Source organism: Struthio camelus, chromosome Z, assembly GCF_040807025.1.
Source record: "Struthio camelus isolate bStrCam1 chromosome Z, bStrCam1.hap1, whole genome shotgun sequence".
Lineage (NCBI taxonomy): Eukaryota > Metazoa > Chordata > Aves > Struthioniformes > Struthionidae > Struthio > Struthio camelus.
Genome location: NC_090982.1, coordinates 18,497,136 through 18,518,061, shown reverse-complemented (window position 1 = coordinate 18,518,061; position 20,926 = coordinate 18,497,136). Strand labels below are relative to the sequence as shown.

Sequence of the window (20,926 nt, the reverse complement as noted above, 5' to 3'; positions counted from 1 at the left end):
GTTTTGGAAAATTGAAGAACTTTTTAGTTAGAAGTTTGAGGCTTGTTATTTGGAACCTGGAACAAAGGGGCATTTAAAATCACTGATCCAGTGGTCCCTTCTGGTCTTAAAATCTGTTAAATCTATGTCAATGGCAGAACATATGAAGAGGTGCACATAGCTTCCGTTTGCAGCATACACTCATTTTCATCCAGCTTTGTGAAATTTGCACCCTAGTGTAAATAAGCTTATCCACTGGGAATTCTCCAGATTTTCCTTGAATTAAGTTCTCCTCCTAGCTTGAGCATCTAACTAAGCCAGAAACAGGCTCTGTGTCTGACACTTGTCTTGGAAAGTGGTGACCTACTTTCCAAGGCAAGAAAAAAATTGTTTCCAAGAAACAGCCGTGACTTTCTAAAGTCTCCTAAATATATGTCATCTTCCCAAACATCGAAATGAAGGTTTATGCTGTGTGAATCATGTTTTACTTCACAGCTCTTTAGGGGCGTGAGTTATGTGCTTGGTAAACATATAGAAATTCCCAGACTTTGCATAGAATCTTTTGCTACAGGTGTCTCCCTGCCTCAGTTTTTTCACCAGTCTGAAACTGCTCCATGGCCTAGGGTTGCAATATATGGGGGATGTACAGGAGCATTCCTCAGCAGTTCATGGTTTCTCATACGAACCAGAAAATTTTTTCAGCTCAGAATGCTTCATCTCACTTTAGTAGTTCTCACAACAGTTCTGGGTCCTTCTTGCAATAAAATCTGTTGACCTTCTCCTCTTCCCTTTTCCCATCTGAAGCTTCTCCTTTCTTACAGACATTTTAAGGCTTACATGTCCTTCAATATCTGGCCCCTTTGTTCTACCACGTTCTACTTCACTGCTCCATGGAGACAAGCTGGAATTTATTTCTGCTTTTTCCAGCTTAGCATTTTGGTATAGCTATCGCCAAACCGGTGCATTGTTAAAACTGACCAGTCTGTTTTAAGTCTGAGAAAAGTATGTTCCTAATCTTCCTTGAAAAAGGTTGGTTTCATGCACACGTGCAGTCATCCAATAGCATAGCAGTCTTCTTGCTAGCAGCACCTCTGGTGCTGTTAGAAAAGTAAATTTCTTACTAGATAGATTCCCCAGGTCATCACAGGAAGCCCTGTCTTCAGCAGCTGAGATCCATATAGTTATCATCTTACCCCTCTACTTGCAAAACACGTGTGTGTAAGGAATGCATTTAAACACACTCTTCACTTTATTAAATTTCTATTGCATGTGGTTCACTTTATTTGCTTATGTAATATGGTTTATAACACAGACTTTGCATGAAAGACATTTCACTTCTCTCTTGGAAAAGCCCATTAAAGAAAGTGGGTTGAGAGTAAACAAACCTCAGCTGCAGAAAAAAGGCCGTAAACATGAAACCTAAAATAAAATAGCAAAAAAGACATCTGAACTCTATTAGTGCTTCTTTCAAGACAGCTTTCATCAGTTTTTGCACAGTACATCTATATCTGTCAGGTACTTTTTACCACATAGCTGCACAATTCAGTGAAATATTGCAGAGAGCTGCCTATAATTATACACTATTTCAGGGCCCAATTGACTACATGCACATCAGCATGTCAGATCAGAATATGAGATGGGAGTCATTATTATCAGGCTATTACTTCAAACCACTATTTCATCAGGGTATATAAGACAGCTAATTACAAAGTATAGGGAAACAAACTTGAACTACAAATTTATAATCAAAGAACATTTGAGTTTAGAAAGGACCTCTGGAGGCCACCTAGTAACAACCCCACGCCCACACAAAGAAAGGCCAAACTGAAGTTAGATCTGTTCTTTACAGTAGAGAGATGGCTTACATACATAAGTGAATAAAGGAAATACGTGTTAAAAAAGATAATGGAAGCTTACTATTCAAAGTATCCACTATGCCCGACTGAGATGCCAGTTTGAGATTGTAAGTTTTAAAGCTTGTCTCTACACACTAAGTTTTTCCTAATGTCGGCCTAAGATTAGCTGACTCACTGTAAATTTCAAAATTATTTAAAAAAAGACCTTCAAACATTTTGCAGATACTTTATCAGAAAACTCTTATGTCAGCTGTTTCAAGACAGCAGCTTGTAAAACAGTAGCTGAAGCAGAAAGAACAGAGACTCACTGTATCACACACACATCATATGCTCAATGGTTCACAGTGAAAAATAACTCATGCATTAATTCACAGACAAATATAGATTGCAGAAGCAGCTGACATGCTAACTTTCACTTACTAAGATGTAAGAATCATCCTTTCTTTCTTTTTACTGCACCCATAAGCATCCAGTTAGAGTTGTTGAGAATACAACCATACAAATGAAAATACATTTCTAGGTATTTTTATAGGTATTACAGCGAATAGCAGTATTGCTTCTCTCTGGCATGTGAAATGCAGTGACAACGACACAAGGTTGAAGTGCAAAGCTGAGCTGCCTCTGCCTAAGAGCACAAGGTGAAACCCTCCAGTATATAGAGCACGGGAAACCAGGGTAGTGTTGTTACAACTGTGAAGCGGGCAGCAAGTTCTGCCCACACCAGTTGTTCCCTACTCACGGCAAGTCAAAAGTTACTCAGCGGAGCACGATAATGTCAAGAGGACTTTCATTTCAATAAGGAACAATGATATTCACCGCAACTAAATTTCAGAGGCTGTGTACTATTTATGTTCCTCCATAAAAACAGAGCAATCCAGTTTGAATTACTTCCATTTTATGATTACATGGAAAAAAAAATAGAAAGAAAGAAAGAAAAAAGCAAAAATGAAGTCCTTGAGCTAGATAAGCTAGATTTTTCACATTGGCTAAGAGAATGGAAGTGGTTGATAGTTCCCAGCTGAGTGCAAGTCTGACATGGGGAGAAGCTGCTTGAGGCTGGAACATGCTGCACATTGACTTCAGAGCGTTGCTAGATGGTGCAAGTTAGGGCAGTCTCCAGGCAGCTCAACACTGCAGCTGAAGCTAAGCAATGATTTAAGAAGCTGCCTCTGATTCCCTGACATCCTATCTGATTTGCTGTGCCAGCAAGGAATCCGTCTGATCTGGATTAATCTCAGCTGAATCCAGGTGGCTACAACTGGATATTTAAAGGTACAATACATAGATGTGGAAGTAGCGGTGACTATAAAGAAATGCTTATTCTTCTCTTCCACAAGTAAAATCAACACCAGTAATGCTTTTTCGTATGAGCTATTATGGCAAAACGGAAGGAGATGTGAATGCTATCTTTGTGATCTTATAGCAGCACTGTAGGTCCACTTTGTGTTGGGATAAATAGCTGCACAAGACACTGGAGAATCAGCCCATGTTTCAGTCCAGACCTACTGCTAAGGAGAAAATCTTGACATTGATGCTGTAATGATTCTTTTTACAGTGAAACAGACAGCACTTTTCCAAGACATTATGACAAAATAGAGTCCATGAGAACACTTGTTTCTTCAATCTCGTTACATCTTTCTAAAGGGAAAACGGCTCACAAAAGCCAGCGCCCTTGACTAATAATATGCGAAATCCTACCAGATGCCCTTGGTTCATTGTGTGATGACTATCTGAGATGCCAAGTTGTTGTTTCCTGTTGTTTATTTTTTCAGATCTACTACTGTAGAAGTAACTCCTTACACAAAGTGTATTCAAAGTTGAATGAGGCATTTTTAGGCATTCCTGTAATGAGAAGTAAAACAGATCAATGCTTGGCATTGAAAAGACTCATCTCTCCCTCTGAGAAAAAGTTAAAATTACCTTTTAAATATAAGTGGTAGAGAAATCTAGCAGAACTTCACTTTCACTTTTGCTTCTAAATTCCTCCTAAAGAAAATTCTGTTGAGTAATCAGCTCAAGAGTAAAACCTTTTATCGTCATGTCGCTAAAGCAATGCACTTCATATTTTTTTACCTGGCTATTTACTTCCCTAAAACTGTCTTAACATTACCACATTTCTACAAATTAGAAATAGCTATATAAGGTTTCGCACAGCCTGTGCATTAAAACTCTTCTTCTATGACGTAATGTTGATTACCGTTGGAGTTGGATCTTTTTTGGCTGTCCTATGATTTAACTTCCAACCTCTCGTTGGCTTTGTGATACGAAACATCTTCCATATGCTGCCTGGCTAGTGAGTACTTGTGTAAATTTCTAGGTTCAAGTGTGGAAAGTTTGGACATGATATCCAGGCATGTAACAATATCTCTGCATGAAAGACGACTGTTCAAACATAACATAGCATGTACACCTTTTATTCAAAGTCCTGCAAGATGTTTTAATCCAAGCAATATTCCTGAGACTAGACGAGCTAATGAAGGCATTCTTGAACAAAAATGCCTTGAGCGATAGTATATCCAAAAGTAAAGTGTATGAAAGGCACTCGAATAACCCCTTCGCCACGGTAAACCACATTTAATGACAGCATAATTCCCTGTAACTTTCAGATACAGTATCGTAAAAGGCACAGCTTTTCATTGCTGCAGTGCCAACAAATCCCCATGATTTCATTGTTCATTCCAAAGCTAAAGTGCTGTAACCTTCCCCTGAAGTCCTCAAAAATAGATACAAAAAGTGCAAACTACGGCATTTCAGATGAAGAGTTCTCATAGACTCATGTTCTTGCTTTCTCCCAGTACTCTGGCAGTTCACAAGTATAAAGCCTCAGTTTGAGAGTTACAATTTTCTCCTTAAAGAAAGAAAAAAGAAGACCATTATTTTTAAAAATCCACAATAATTTAAGCAAATAAATAAATAGCCTCATTTTAACTGCTGAGTGATAAACAGTGAGAGCCCTGTCTTCATTACATGCAAGGTTTTCTGTGCCACGCTGAAGTACAAAGGCTCCTTAAAGCAGCCACTAATTTACCTAAACATCCTGTTATGATCATTTCAGAGGGAAGAATTATCCACATTTGCCATCTATCCATCTTTCTTATCTCTGATCCAAATCCTGGATTTTCCATTACGTCAAAGCTATCACTGACTATCAGTTATACAGATGAAATAACAAAACTGAAATCTGGTTACAGAGCATCTACATGAATGCTTGTCAATTACTGTGTCAGTAAAAATATTTGCAGAACTGGGACCTCATTAAGCAGGTAAAATGTACTACATCTTCAATGCTGATACAGCTTGAGCTGTAAGTTAAAACGATAAGATGAACAATCCTTGTTCCTGTAACCAGGGCAATGTGGGTCATTTCCAAGGCTCTCTGGTAAAATATCTGTGGCTTTTATGCTTTAACTACATACTCATCATGGAAAAAAGGTTCTTTCCAGTGTTTCTTAAAAATATACGATGCTGAGAAATACAAAAGTTTGTCATATGACTTACTGCATGTTGCACAAAGATTTTCGGACATTAAAATGAAGAAGTAAAACAAAACCACAAAAAGCAGCTACCTCTCCCTTTAATTCTTCATTTCACTAAGTATAAAGAGGAGGTTAGGGCTGACGAAGAGAAAAATCTACAGCAGCAAGAGAAAAAGCCATGGGAAGCTAGGCTGTGTTCACACAACATGCACCGGAATGATGTCTGACCATGCACCAAAGCTCTCCTCCAGCTCACTGCTTGCTTCGAGCTTTAGTTCATTGGCATATGGTGTAATTCCAGAGAAGTCTCTCACCGTCACATGGAAAATAAGAAAGTGTTTTTGACTGCAGTAGATACTGATTTCTGAAAGGTGAAAGCGTTTTCCTGAAAGTGTCATTTTGAATGTGTTACCTATTGATGTCAGTGGATTGGACAGCTAGGGGTAAGACATTGTCTGAGATGAAGTGAGACTCAATGAAGAATTCTTGCTCCCTCTGTTCAATCTCTAGTTTTCATTTCTTCAGATTACCGATACTTTATTTTTAGAAAATTTAAATTTAAATTTGAAACTAGAGTCTATTTCGATGTAGTATTGCTGTCTATAGTTGCTGCCTATCAATTTATACAGATTTTACCTGTAACAAAGAAAAAGCTGTGAGCATAAATATAAAAATTTTATGACTTACTATTCTCATCTTTCTGGTTAGGATAAAGTTTCCTTTTCCTGCCTATTAAAGTAAATGTAAACAAATTTAACAGAAGCATTTCTAAATTTGAAAGAAACAGTGTAATTCGGAAAGCTTTTAGATTAAACTAAAAACTTCTAAGTTGTATCTTTGGTATGAGTTAGTAATGAACTTCTCTCCAGTTCTTTTCTTTACATCTTTAGAACCAAATACCGAAGTCCTTAACAGCAAGATTTGTCTCAGTCTCAGTCTCAGTTGATAACAATAATTACATTCATCTGAGTTTACTGAAATTTATTCATAAGCAAGAAAAGACTGTCTGTTTTTTTTTTTTTACAGAACAGCAACCGGTCAGAAAAAAAACATTTCTTCCTATAAACCTTGTTTCACCTAAGTAACACGGTGGGAAAATAAAGCCCTACTCAAATGAAGAGGATCTCATTTTAGGACAGAGTTCTTCTAGAAATCAAACGTTACCAAAGTCAAATACGCATGGCTAAAGGTACTAAAAGTGCCAAAAGGTCATTCATAGGAAAAATAAGGAACAAGAAAGAAGATCTACTAGCTGAAGTAAAACGTACCTTTTTTGACTTTGCAGTTCTTGAATGATTTTCTCTTTTTAAAGATTATTAATGCAGAGAGAAGAACAGCTACCATCACACACGTGGGGATGATAAATAAGATCAGTGATTTTTGCCTGTTATACCGTGTACTCATTAAAGCTGTCAAAAACAGAAAAAGCAGGCAAAAGAAAGTAAATTTAAAACTCACAAAACAGGCATAGTTTATAAAGTTATCAGTTCTGATTCTCCAAAGTCTTGCTCTGATAGGACAAAAGATTCTTAAAATTTATAAATGCGGTGTTTTACACTTACTTTATGGATACTTTATTCTGTGGTATTACTACATGAAGCTTTACAATAAATGAGTCAAGTCTCCCATACTTAATGGCATTTGAATGAGCACTACTGCAATTTCTCTGCGTCCCATTTGAAGAACAATGAATTAGAAGTTTAGGTCAGGAAAGATACCTGAGCAGACCGAAAAATCTCCACCATACTGGCAAGCAATAATGGGAGCTGCCCTAAAATCAAAATATACAGAAGAATGACAGAGCCTGGCTTGTTAGGGTTTAAGCTATACCTATCCAAATTAAGCTATTCCTATCCAAAGACATAGATAGTACTGATTTATTTTTTTCAGAGTATCAGTTTTACACTGGTTTCTAGGACTGAATACTGGTGACGGATTATAGGACACAATGTACTGTATAAAAGCACATAACAATTTCCTAATTTCTCTCTCTCTCTCATACATGTGTTTGGGAAGCCCCTCTTACACAAGTCCAAGGTGAGATACGGACCTAGCGTGGAAATGTGAGCTGATGTCTTTTCATTCAGTTCTTTATTCCAGAACATGCAGCTGTAGATCTCACTCATGTTCGGTTTGAACGTCAGGACACTGGTTATGTTGTATAGGCCATCTGCAGTCAAGGTATAGGTGGTATTTGTAAATCCACTGAGATTAAAGTCCTTCTTGTCTTGCCAGAATACCACTGCCAGAGGAAAGCCTTCTGACTGGCACATAAAAACAAACCGATCTTCATCTGATTTTCTCATTATTCGTGTGTTTATTCTCTTGTAGGATGCTGTGTAAGAACAAATTTGAGTGAAATAATTTTATGCAAACACAGTCGTTTTCCCCCTTCACTTTTCCTGTTTCCCCTGATTGTCGTGTTATGTATACGACTGAATCCGGGATAATCTCATCTGAAATAATGAAGGATGTTCTGTAGCACGATTCAGTGTTCTTATCTCAGTGCTTCTCAGGCCTACAGCAACTGGACTTCCTCCATTCTACCTGTTACAAGGCAGCATTTGACACTGAATTTGCAATTTATCCGTATAGAAATGAGGAAAGCCTTCTGGGGCTTTACTTTCACTTTTTGAATCTACAAAGTTATAGCTGTAGTACGAGAGAAATAATTCAGGCCACCTTAAGAAAAAGGGTGTTTTCAATGTTTGCACCATGACAGGTTATAAACAAGTGTGGCATTTTTGCCATACTAGAAGAGAATGAACTTAGAATTTCTGTAAAGACAGTTCAGAAGAACCAAGGTGGGCCTTAAAAGTGGCTGAATCCATTTTTGCATTTGACAAAACTCTTTATTTAAAGCCTTGAAGGGGAAAAGCTACTCTCTTGCATCACAGCAACATACTGCAATTAGTAGAAAACAGCATAGGCCTTTCAAAGGATTGGTCTACCAGGATATTCAATTAGATACTCATTTACCACCAATTTCTGGTTGGCATTGACAAACATAGAAAATCAGATGTCCTTGCACTTTGAGGTGCAATGGCTCCGGGAATTCCCAGCCACTTGGGTAGTCACAACAGGGCTCACAAGTGAATTAAAGCAGCTCAGACAAAGCCGTGCCAGAGCTGGCCCAGTGGGGGAGCGGGCACAGGAGAAGGGTGAAGGATGGAGCAGGAAAGCAGCTGCTCTCTCTCTCTGCTGCACGCAACCCCTAGAGAAGCTCAGCTGGCCATTGAACTTCAGTTCAAGACTAGCCCACACCAAGACAGCTGCTTTGGTACCCCCGGGGGCCAAGCACGGGGGCCTAGTGAGAGAAAAATTAGCAACAAATTCCTACAAACCTGTAGGAATCTAGCAGAGACATTTTAATGTGTATATACTTTTTATATTCCATTCAGCCACTGACCTTTTACTTCCAAAGTAACATACTTGTAGTCAGCTCCCTGGTAGTCAATGAGACAGAGGTATGATCCCGCATCCGTGATCTTTACACTGGTGATTTGAAGCACAGCTCGCCCCAGTTCCAATTCATTTTGTAATAATGCTGCTCTTCCTATATAATCATGATGCTGGGATGAAAGGAATGCCTTCCCATTGCGAAGCGTGTAAACCTCTTTCGATTTTGGCTGACCTTGCCTTCTCTGCTCCCAGACAACACTTAAGAGTCCAAGGTTTAATGAGCCATTAACTGGGAATCTGCACTCCATGGTCACATTGCTCCCATACTCCACAACGTACAGCTGTTGAGGGACTTCAACTGTAAATAAAGCTAAGGTAGGAAAAAAAACCAAGTTTTTGTTGTACTAAAATATGTTGCATTTTCCTTTCAGCTTGGGCAAAAAGTGTCATATAGTCAAACATACAGTTACTGGGTTGACTACAATTTTCTAGGTAATTTTTCTTTCTATTCACGCAAACATTTTTACTATGTCAGTAGTATCTATACAGCAAATCATCTTCATTCTGTATGGATTTCAGAGTTTGAAAGATAAGGATGAAATAAGCCATTAAACAGTATTTTCACATATTAGAAATAACTTACGGCTAAATCAGTTGTTACACAGGGGATACTTTTCTGAAATTATGATCGTTCCTTGTATGTCCTGACATTCTAGTGAAAGCAACAATTAATTATGGAAATAGTAAGCCTGACTTTATTGTTCTTTAATAAATGAAAATCCAGTGTAACTACTGTGAAATCAATAAAGATGCACTGGATAAACATCACTGTGAATAACAGGAAAACATATGATTACAGTAACTTGGAGTAATTGCTGTGTAGCAATTATGGGTCTTCCACAAGTTTGGGAACACATGAATATCATCTAATCCCATGAGTCTTCTCAGCTGTGTACAATGCTATTTGAGAAAGTATGTCAAAATCATCTGCTTAGTCATTCAACATATCTGAAATTCTTCTTGTTATGAGTAGTTTACTAAAATTGTACTTGATACATGAAAGTTAATTTCATACAAAATTCAACATACATTGTTACTACTTTTAATATTTTACATGCCATATATTGGTAGATCTAACTCAGAAGTACTTGCAAATGTTGACAGTGTCACTCAGAAGACAAGTTCTTACAACTATTTATGCATCTTCCGCTTTTATTTTGTGTATTTGTGAAATACTAACAGAGAAAGCTGCAATTCCTTTAAGCGCCGTTTGTTTCTTCACCTTAATAACGACCGTAGTGACAGAGAAAAAAAGGCAAATGTGCCAAGCTGTTCCCTTTTATATTTATTGTTTGTGCTCTTATGCCTACACAGATAGTGTGAGCTAAGCTGCATTAATTTGAAATAAATTAAATGAGGAATACAGACTGCTGAATGTTACGTCTGCCATTAGATATTTACCCAAAATAAAGGAGAAGGTTTATCCCTAACAGCATCAGTGCTGGATGTGTTTTGCCTGCTGTAATCACCCCGAATCACCTTCCGCAGAGGAGCTCCCTACCGGCAGAAGACCAACGAGGGCAGTTCCCTGCCTCCTGGGTCAGTTGTTAGACCTCCCGTACCACTGCAAAGCACGGGGTCCCAGCAGAGCGTGGGAGGCGGGGGGGCAGCGGCCAGACCAGCCGGCCAGCAGGACTCCCCTGCACCTGACACTCCTCTGGTCCTGCTCTCCCTCGCAGATGGCCCAGGGGACAGAGCTGGCGCTAGCTGCTCACCGGGGACAGCAAGCCACGTGTGGGCTGAGAATCTGCAGCTCGCCTCTTGCAGTTCCCAGTGATGTAAACTGAAAGTCTGTAACCCCCGCAGCACTCGTCTCCTATTTTTCTTCCCCAATGGCCCTCTTCTGAATTTTGGCCAAACCACAGGCACGGACAAAGGGACACGCACGGTTGTACCTCAGCGCATCTAGCACTGAGGTTGTCCTAATTTTCAACTGGCTTACACCGTTTTGGTCACACTGCCTTTCATAGCTATGCCTGGTAATTCTGGACACCTCCTCCATCAATATGGCATGCTTCAAAGAAGCCAGATTTGGGAAAGTGGTGGGCATCTGTCCTCTGCTCGATTAATCCAAAATGCCTGCTGTAAGGCATTGCAGAGCAGAGGCTCCATCCATGAAAGGACCATGGAAGGTGCTGAAACACGTGTGCTAAGGGTGTCCCGGTATCATTATACTGGTCCTAGTGATTAGACTGAATGGCAGTACCTCTCACCTGAAACTGCACAGAGCTGCATTTCCAGTAACAGGACTGTCACGATTCCAAACATTTTCTCAGGTGAATCTGAAACAAAGGCAGAATTGCAACATAGTTTTCAGCAACTACCAACTACTCTTCAAAATCTATCACAGCTAAAAATCAGCAAAAAATAGAAGTATTTACATTTACGCTAGAAATAATGGAAATTCTGATCAAAATAACCCATGTGTACATGTGAAGTATGAAACACTGAGCTGTGGCACAGAAAGGAGAGAAAAAGCACTTCTGCAGCTTTACCCTTAAAGCTTCCAGTTAGTAGTGATTTACCTGGACAGAGTTTAGACAGCCTCTCATTGCAACTGTACCTCTGAACAGTATAAAGAATTGATGGTGGACTCTCACATGCAGGAAAGCTTTATAAACATGCACAAGCAAACTTTTTAAACTGCCTGCACTAACACCTTATCTACTTTACAAGATCACTAACCCTGATTTTATTTCAACTCTATTCTGCACACTTTTTGAAAATACTTGCTATCTGAGTTCTTTAACCTCAAGGACAGCAGATACCTGGAATTCAGCGTAAGGTACGGGAAATCTCAGGACCAACTGAATTAGAAGTCCGGTTTAGAGTGGCTTAGGTTTTAGTGCTAAGTGCTGTTAGTTCTTTCTCTTTACACGTGGCAGTACCTGGCACGTACAAAGTACCTTGAATTACTTACAGTAAAGAAAATAGCCCTTAAGTAATGCATCAGGAAGGAGAAAGTCCGATTTTAGAGTATCTTCCTGTATCAGTAACAAACAAACTATTATTTGTACTTTCACAGGCAGATGAACATAACTAAAAAAAGTGACAAAATTTATAACAGAACTAATAAGATGATAGATAAGAAGGAAAGATTACTTCCAATGAATCAACATACAGTAACATAATTTGAAAAGTTAAAGAGATCCAGAAATAAGCACAAGGAAGTAAAGAGGAGAAGAAGCAATTTTAGACTTCCCCAGAGCTAGGCTTACTGGAGAGACTTTCAGATTTTACTTCCTCATTCATCTGCAGCTCAGCTTGAAGCATTCTGTCTCTGATTCTCTCAGGTACTGCATTTTTCTGATTGCTTCTGCTCTTGCGCTGTCAGCAACTCAGACAGTCAGGATCAAGGCTTTGCCAAAGTTAGCAGACAAAATTAGTGGACTCATCCTGGAAATTCGGACCTTAATTTTTTGTTCTCGTCCATAAAGGTGGATGAGCAAACTACAGTAAGCAGTTTATTATATGTAAGTGAAAACTACTGACCTTTATCAGAAGGCTTGACTGAGGGGAAACTATCTAATATGTGATAAACCCTAGTTATTTTACTGTATGAGAAAGGAACTAATTAACAATATCCGGCATTAGTATCTTCATTTCTCAGACGCACAAACAAATATCCTGTTCAGCCCTTACAGCTGGGTTAAATTTCACTTCATTATGTATCCACTATACTGTTTCACATTTAATATTAGAAAGAAATTTACCATCCCCCATCTCCTGCTCTGTTCACTCTTCTACATACACTGCTACGTGCAGATGGTTGGACATAGAAGGAAGAAAACAGAATGAAGAAGGGAAAAGTATTCCAGGTAAATGTTTAGATCCTTAGCTTGGCCTCCCTGTGGGATATGTGAGGTTGGTTTGCTCTCTTGTTGTACACCGAAAACCTAGAGTATGTATCTTGTATAATGTAGAGGATGGGACATTTTTAAAATATGCATATTATTAAGAGTAAAAGGAAAAGACAAAATTAAGAGAATAAATAATTAAAGACCTATAGCCATCATAATTACTAAATATCAAATAAGAGCAAATCTTGCCAGGCCAGATGGATTAGTGTAAGAAGAGCATGACACATAGCATAAATAAGTAAAAGAACCCAAATAAGGTAACATATTCTCATTTGATACTGGAAGCAGAGTCATGAGATGCTTGTGAAGAACAGCAAAGACCTGTGTTACAAGCCATCTTACTTTATTCTCTGTTATCTCACTAAGAGACATTAACCCATTGCTCTACTCCAGTGTAATCTACCCATGCAATTTAATAACATAGCTGTGTAAGGCATTGAGGGAATTTCTATAAGATCTGCACCAGCATCTGGAAGGTGTTTTTTCTGAGCTTTAATATCAGCCATTCACTGCGTTCCAGAATAAGCCTCATTTTTTCCCTGTCTTTTGAGGACATAGGCATGCCCTATCTTGCAGAGATCATCGAGCCCTACGATCCAAGCAAGTAAGTACACCACACTGTCTTACTTTCAGCTGGCTACAGCATATTTCCCTTAAGCAAAAAGCCATTTCTAAAGCATATTCATCACCTGTGTGTTGCAACTTCATAGCGGTATGACAAATAAACCTTGCACCATAGAAACAGCACCTACTGGTCCTGGCAGCTAACTTCTTAGCTGGAATCCACATCTGAGAACATGGGGAAGTAGCATGACATTTCAGCAGCAATTTGGAACCTGTCAACAAATGAATTTCCCAGACCAACTCCAGAAGAAAAAGCAAGTTTTCACACAATACTGTGTAATTGTGAAAATGAAGCTGCAGAGAGTTGAGGTGATGTAAGACATAGGATCACACATATAAAAACCATCGTACCTTTTATGAGTTGCAATAGTTCCAATGAGGATGTGAGGCCTAAGACTAAAAATTTGAGTGGGGAAAATGAAAACAAACACTTGACTACATGAATGGAAAATGGCAGGGAAATAATCTTCTGTCTTTATAAAGCTTTTTTACTTTATTGAAAGTACTAAGTTGAAACCCATATTTGATTTTCCATGGCCCAAAAGAAACACAGTCTGACAAATTTTCTCAGTGAGTGCTGAGTGAACTCCAGAGGGCAGTGATAATCAACCGCTAAAATTCCACTACTAGATCAAAAGGACACTCTGTGTAGTTTCCCTCCTTTGGACTGGACTGATCACCTCTACGACTTTAGTCCTGGCCAAAGCTGACATATACACAGAGATTATAACACTGATCTTTAAAAAAACAAACAAACAAAAAGTAATTTTTGGTCAATGGAATGCACCAGTTCATGTAGAAACTCCAGCAGCAAGCCAAAGTTGTCCTCATAACAACTGAGAAAGATGCTTCTTGTTCCCTCAGAAACTTTAGACTCAGCATACCTCTTTCAAACTGCACAAGTCTGTAGCTGTAGGCCACAACACTGCTTTCAACATATTATTCAATTTTCAACTTAAAGTATATACTTCACTCATTTTACAGACAGAAATAAAGATGTTCTTATCCTAATAGAGCTATACGCATGATGCTATTAGGATGCTATTAGGAAGCAGAAGAGGTGTTAGAGGGGGGAAGTATCAAATTCTACAACCTTACTATTAGCTAGCTATTGAGCAAATAGCTACTTCGAAGCTGCTGTGCTTTGCACAGCTCTATTCGGCATGCATATGCCTCCTGCATCATGTTTTGGGGAACACCCAGGCTGCGAGCCCAAGTGGGTTGCTGGTTGAGGTTAGCACTAGTCTGCTCAGAAATGTTAAGACAGAGGTCCAGAAGTAGAAATGCTAGGGACACTTGAGGCTCAAAAGCTTAAGCTCCTCTGACTGAAGGTGTTTCCACAGTTAGGAAGCAGCTGAGCAAAGGAGTTTTGTAAATTGTTGTGTCAGATGTCACATACTTAGTCAGGGCGTAATCCTGAATCCTGTGGCGTTCCCAGATTTCTTAAATGGAGCAATACCACGATCATCTTTGCAGAGGATTAAGCATGTTGCCTGAATCCTGCTAGCCAGTGGGACAGGGCCCTTTGTATCCACCTCCTAGCTATATACGATGGCCAGAATCTAATCCTAAATTAGGCAACACAATGCAAAATGAAAATGTGGCAATAGGTTGCAAAATTATTCTATAAAAAATAATATGCTAGTGCAGTAGGTAAGCCAACGTAATGAATTAAAAAGTAAGTATCTCTCATGTATTGTGAAGAAGAGGTTAGACAGAGCACTAAATTCTGTTCTCGGAGGCATACACGTCTGAGGAAATAATTTGGCCTTTGGCCTGTAATGCCCTCCCTTATCGACATGTAGCAGACTTCCTAAGTAATGTTCTTGTCAAAAATCTTTGACAAGATTTAGGTTGGTTCTAGAAATAGGATAGTTTATCTGTGATGTAATCTTCAGATTTCAGGGCCTGTTTGTGCAAGTCTTCACTCTCATGTGAGTCTTGACACAGCAATGATGAACAGCTTTCTGAACCAGAACGTAACTGTGATGATCCCAAACAAGTCACAGATTATTTTGTAATCAGTTCCTTAGCAATAAATATTGAAACCTCCGACTGAATCATATGAACTGTGAATTCAATTCCATTCCTTTCATCCATGTATCTGAAAGATAACAGCACTTTCCTTAGATAAAAGGAGCATCCTCCTACGAGGATGCCTTTAGTAGCCTTGTTATGTTTACTGCCAACACAAAAACAACAAAGGACAGAACAGGGCAGGACAGAGTCTTCACTGCGCTGTCTGCTAAACAAACACAATCAGAGACACCACCGCTGATTCAGAGATCTTACAGTCTAATAAAGCATGCATAATCCTTCCCTGAAGACACTGTTCGACCTGTTGAAATGTTCAGATTCCAGATAATGGACAACTAAGAACACAAAACGCATTTAGCATTTACTTAAGGATGCTTCACAGCTCAAATGAGGTGAGTTTCGTGGATAGAGGGCAAAACTTCTGGAATAATCAGAACTGTTGGAAAAATTAAACAAGCTTTCAGGCACATGAGCTCTTCATGAAGTTTAAAACAGAAGTCAAAACTACATACAGGTTGAGATTAATTCCTCGGACTTCAGTCTGAAAGGATAAAGGACTAAAGAAAAAGTACTGGGTACTTTTAGAGTTAAGTGGATATTTTAAACAGACTTTGCCTATGGAGCAATCTGGCACCTGTATAGCATTTATCATGTGACAACACTCAGTTTTACGCAGTATAACACAGGCCTTCTTAAGAAGTTCCTAGAAGGAAGCAAAGGATGGGATGTCCCCGTCCACAGCTGGGAGCAGGAGGACAGTAACATTACATCACAGAGGTAGCTGGAGGTAGGACAGATTATCTGTGCCTACCTCCACACACACAGTGAAGTACGGTTTAGCAAATAAGACATTGCAGGCAATCTGAAAGACTAGTGAGAAATCCTGATCTCATGGACCTTATTCTAGACTTGAAATAGCAGTCTTGCTACTGTTTTTTTCATTCTTATGTTCAATATTTTTACTCTGCCTCAAGCATGCTCTGTAACCTTGGAGAAGTCACTTCAGCTCGCTTTTTTCCTTTTCCCTCTCATATCTTTTGTATTTTTGTACTGCAAGGACATGCCTGCACAAAGCAAAGTATAATGCCCTCTAGAAATATCCAAGAAAGACAAATTCATCTGAAAACCAGAAGTATTCAAACTATGGTAACATGGCATTCCTCTTCGGACCGGTTTGGCTGAGAAGGAAGCATTAGAGAAATACCAGGTTAACGTACTGCTTCACATGGCAAAGCTAGTTTGTTTTGAGGTAGCTATGAGGAGCAAAGCTGTACATTCATTTCATTGGAAAAAGGACTACCTGCTTACTTGCATATGTACACTGCCTAAGATTGTGGGGTCTCAACCACTATGTGCTTTCTTTGTCTTTGTTATTGAAATTCCTTTCGCTTTTGTGCATCCACAGGCTCCAAAAGCTTCCTCCTTCCAACCTTCTCACTTGTGCAAAAGGGCACAGCCTTATCAACATTCACTTGAAGTGACTGAACTGATTTCGCACTCAGTGAAGGATCCTGCGTAAAAAAAACAACAGTAAAAAAACCAAGGCCAAAATAAAGCAAAACAAAAAAATCAGTACTGGTGTCCTTATATAAATTACGTCTGTACCGTATCTTGCCAACGGAAAGAAGGTACTTTGTTTTCTTCTCAGGGGCTTCATTTAAAAGTTAGCGATGCATACAGTGAAAATTAACATTTGTTCTGCAGTCTGTTTCACAGGCCTGTGCCATTATATCCTGTGGACACACTTTCTGCCATCACCCTCTTTATTCTACCCCCTCACCTGCTCTTGCCTTCTCTGCTGGTTGCATCCTTATGCAGGCACTTGCAGTCCGCCTCGCTGCGCACTCAATTCATTCCTGGGTCCTTTGCTTAAAATCACCTGTGGCAGGTTATTTGCACCATTTGAATCTGCTCCTCACCACACTTCAGCTTTCAGGTGAGAATATGCCGTTTCTCACTTCCCTCTTTGTTTTCCTTTGTGACTAATTTTTACCGACTCTGCATTGTGTATCTATCACCTGTTGTATCTTTTCACTGTCACTTTTTTGTTCAACTTTAAATACAGCAATTTAAATGCAATAATGCAACTTCAAATATAATAATTTTTGCCATACAAGGCAGACACCTGTTAGCTGTTAGCAGCAGCACGGAATAATACAGGCTAACACTTCTGAGTGACACGCTGCAATCCTCCTTTTATATCTCCAACTTTACTGAAAGAAAGACTTTTCAGAGAAGGACAAAAAATTCTCTTCTTCCTAGTCAGTGTTCATCCCGGGAAAGCAAAAGGTGAAATTCCTCAGAAATGCTGTAAAATCGAAACAAGTCAGCAGTGGTAGGGAATTAATAACAAGCAAGAGAAAATAAGCAGAGATATATTGATATAAATAAACAAATACACAATTTTTTTTCTTTTTATAACTCCTCTCTGAAATTCAGAATGAAAGATTTATAAACAACAATATTCCAATTCATTAGCTGTAGAGGCTTCCTAGCACCACTGTTCTGCCTTCACCTATGACAGACGAAAGACTGAGTTGGAAGACTCGTAGATTCAGGTTATAAAATTCTTCCCCAAGCTTTGAAGTTATCTGGACCTGTGTCTTAAGACTTGGGGCTTACTCCATCCTTGGTTCAGAATCAGAGTCCACTCCCTGAAAATCATTTGAAAACCAACGTCATTTTAAAAACTCCTAAGAATACAGAAAAAAATCAGCAATCCACCAGCCAAGAAATACAATAAATATAGTTTTGCATTTTAGCAGCATTATACTCACATCAGATCTTTATGCAACCATTGGAAGAATCAGGTCAATGTAGCAGCTAAGATTCCCAAGCTTTTACAGACAAAGTAGCTCTATTATATTTGCACGATAGCAGCAGCTGTCCACCTCTCACAGTCAGTTGAAAACACGTACCAATAACGCAGCCCTCAGGCTGATCTTCTTAAAGCTTAATGTCACTTGAAAATGAGTGACTCTCTTAAAAGGAAACCACCAAGTTTCTTAGGAATTTATAAGCGGTTCCAGTTTCATTTTGATGTTTCATGCTGAAAGTACTCTGAGTTCAATGCTCTGTGTTCCTGAGAATATTGCATCCAAACAAGTTTATTCAAAGCATCCAGCAGAGTTTTTCTGGATTTCTGGATTTACATCCTCTTGGGGCAGTATACAGCCTCAGAATCTGAACATCTTGCTAGGACCACTCCGCATTCAAGAAACTATCAAGTTACTTTTTTTTTTTTTTTAATTCTCTTCATGTTAACCTTACAAAACTTCTTACAGGGATTAGCTAACATTTGCATAATACATTTCCTGTCCATTTTCATCAATATCCATCTAAAAATACATCACACTGAGGGTAATAATACACTGGTGCCCAGAGAGATTGTGGAATCTCTGTCCTTGCAAATATTCAAAACTTGTTAAGATAAATCCTGAGCAAGATGATCTAAGTTGGCCCTGCTTTGAGTGCAGGGGGTTGGACTAGATGATCTCCAGAGGTCTCTTCCAATATAATTCATTCTTTTAAACCACATCACCTAACTCACCGGGTGTCTCTTGTGCATTTTACTGTTATTACTATGCACTACTTACTTCTATACTGCAGGTCAACACTTTATCTTTTAATTTCTGACCGCATCATTGCTGTTACCAACTGTTATTTACGAGTCATGTCTGCAAAAAGACTCCCTTCTAATCACTGTTTTTCCTTTATTTTTTAGTGCAAGTAGTCATATGTTTTTCTAATCTTCAGTGGGCTGTACAACTGGGGAAAACAAACCAGTGTTCTGTTCCTCTTCCTAACACCCAGACTATGGTACTGCTAGCATTTAATAACTAAACGGAGACCTTTCTTTCTCGCTTTTGTTTTTGTATTATTAAGGCATTAACCTGATTACATAAAAGGATTATCCATTCCTTGCTTCAACATTTTAGGAAACAGAACTAGGAATATTTTTTGTAACTGGATTTCAGTTCTGACTAGGCAGTTTTTATCGTGGGTTAGAACTATGCTTTAATTCAGCTATCAGGACTCAGCAAGAAACTTGGTTTAATCGGTATCTTTCACCTCCCTAAATGCAGAGCTGCGTCATAATAACAGTTCTGAAAAGGTACTTAATTTAGCAGGGGGAAAGGATTTTAGAAAACTGCTTCCAAAGCCAGCAGAAATGCTAGAGTGAGAAGTACTGAAAACACGTACATTCTCACTATTACATGGACTAAATATTTTTGTCTAAACTCATGAAAGAGACTGATCTTGATGGAATAATACCAGATGTAAATCTGAAATTTTTTTAATGCTCAAATTCTACCTTCTTCTCTGCACAATATTTCATAGATAAAGCAGACATATTAGAGTGAAAATAAATAACATGTTAGACAATGAGGTAACCGCTCTTCTAAAAAGAACATTATTTGTTCTACATTCACAATTATACTCATTTACATTCCTTGAACAGGGAAACTCTTAGAAGATGATACAGTTTAGTAAGCAGCTCTATAGAATGTGTGCCCAGTCAGTTCACCAAGCAGAACAAATTCATTTGCTGTTTCAATACATGTCTAATTGCAAATGGTCACTAGTGAGCTCACATTGTGCTGGTAAAAAGAGCCTTTGGTATGCTGCCTGGTTTGCATTTTGCCTACCCACTAAACCTTTTGAGAATTGATGGATGGCAGTTCTCATGCGTGGGGAGCTTCTTTGAACTGCTCTTTACCATCCCTGCTCTTTTCGCCACATCAGGAAGCAGCGGTACCGAAGAAGGGCACTGCTGAGTCTAGGTCTGAAGGAACAGTACACTATTCTAGCTTCCTAGCTAAAGAGCAGAGGTAGAAGGAGCACGTATCTGTCCTTTGCCAGGATTGTAGAGCTGTTGTAACTTCTGTATTGGGCACACTATTGCTGAAAGTGAAGTAAGCTTCTTGCATTGAAAGAATTCCATCAGCAGGTTACATTTGATGGAGATAATGCAAACGAGACCTGTGAGCTGGATGGAACTTACTCATAATTCTGACTTGATTTACACTTGCATTGATTTGCCATGCTTTCTGCCTTGCAACAGAGTTGACAAAAACTGAATATAGACAAAGCGGATCACATACCAAACAGGTAAGGACTGCCAGATCATAAAGATCTGTGCTGCATCCACCTTTTGTTGGTCAAGACAGGTGAGAACCTTGTGAGTGCCACTGTGCAGGACGAAACAGGCATTTGGGGGCTGCCATCCCCAGAACCCCATGATTCCAGATTCTGGGATCACTTCAGGGTTGAGAAGACAACAGCTGCCTCGACAACTTGGGAGGTTCTGGTGACTGAAAAGAAGGCTCACACCCTACAAGCCCACGCGGCCCATGAGTGATGGACATAGAGGAGGATACAGTGGTCTCCTCCCCATGGGTTTCTCAGATGAGTTGGTGTGGGATACACATACTCTTCTGTCTCCAGAAAGTTCTGCATCACTTGGAAGACTGCTCCAGGTCAAGACAAGGGATAGCTATGACTTTATCCCCATGAGTTCTAGCTGGTTTGAAAACATGCACAATGCTCCACAGTTCCAGTGTGACCATGAAAATTAGATCTCCTACTACCTGGTACAGAGCAAACAATCTCAATGAAATCACTGTTATGC

The 20,926-nt window shown here is 39.2% G+C and overlaps 1 protein-coding gene across 8 annotated transcripts; it reads right to left on the bottom strand.

Moving 5' to 3' along the window:
• Positions 1 to 1,247: 1,247 nt before the first annotated feature.
• Positions 1,248 to 20,910, bottom strand: LOC104140430 (programmed cell death 1 ligand 2). Of its 8 annotated transcripts, none has more exons than XR_693300.2 (8): positions 11,992 to 12,760; positions 10,987 to 11,055; positions 8,721 to 9,083; positions 7,362 to 7,646; positions 6,580 to 6,720; positions 5,999 to 6,040; positions 3,756 to 4,683; positions 1,248 to 3,677 (listed from the first exon to the last, which is right to left on the bottom strand). XR_693300.2 is itself a non-coding variant. In XM_068929130.1 (8 exons), exons 2-8 carry the CDS (start codon positions 17,100 to 17,102, stop codon positions 4,643 to 4,645), a joined length of 969 nt encoding a protein of 322 aa, XP_068785231.1. In that variant the 5' UTR covers positions 17,103 to 17,602; positions 18,072 to 20,910; the 3' UTR covers positions 1,248 to 4,642. The 8 variants fall into 8 exon arrangements, 7 of the variants coding, with proteins under 7 accessions (XP_068785231.1, XP_009667505.1, XP_009667488.1 ...); XM_068929130.1 differs by lacking the exon at positions 11,992 to 12,760 and adding exons at positions 17,075 to 17,602; positions 18,072 to 20,910 and having other exon boundaries at positions 1,248 to 4,683; XM_009669210.2 differs by lacking the exon at positions 11,992 to 12,760 and adding an exon at positions 18,072 to 20,908 and having other exon boundaries at positions 1,248 to 4,683.
• Between the last annotated feature and the right edge of the window lie 16 nt (positions 20,911 to 20,926).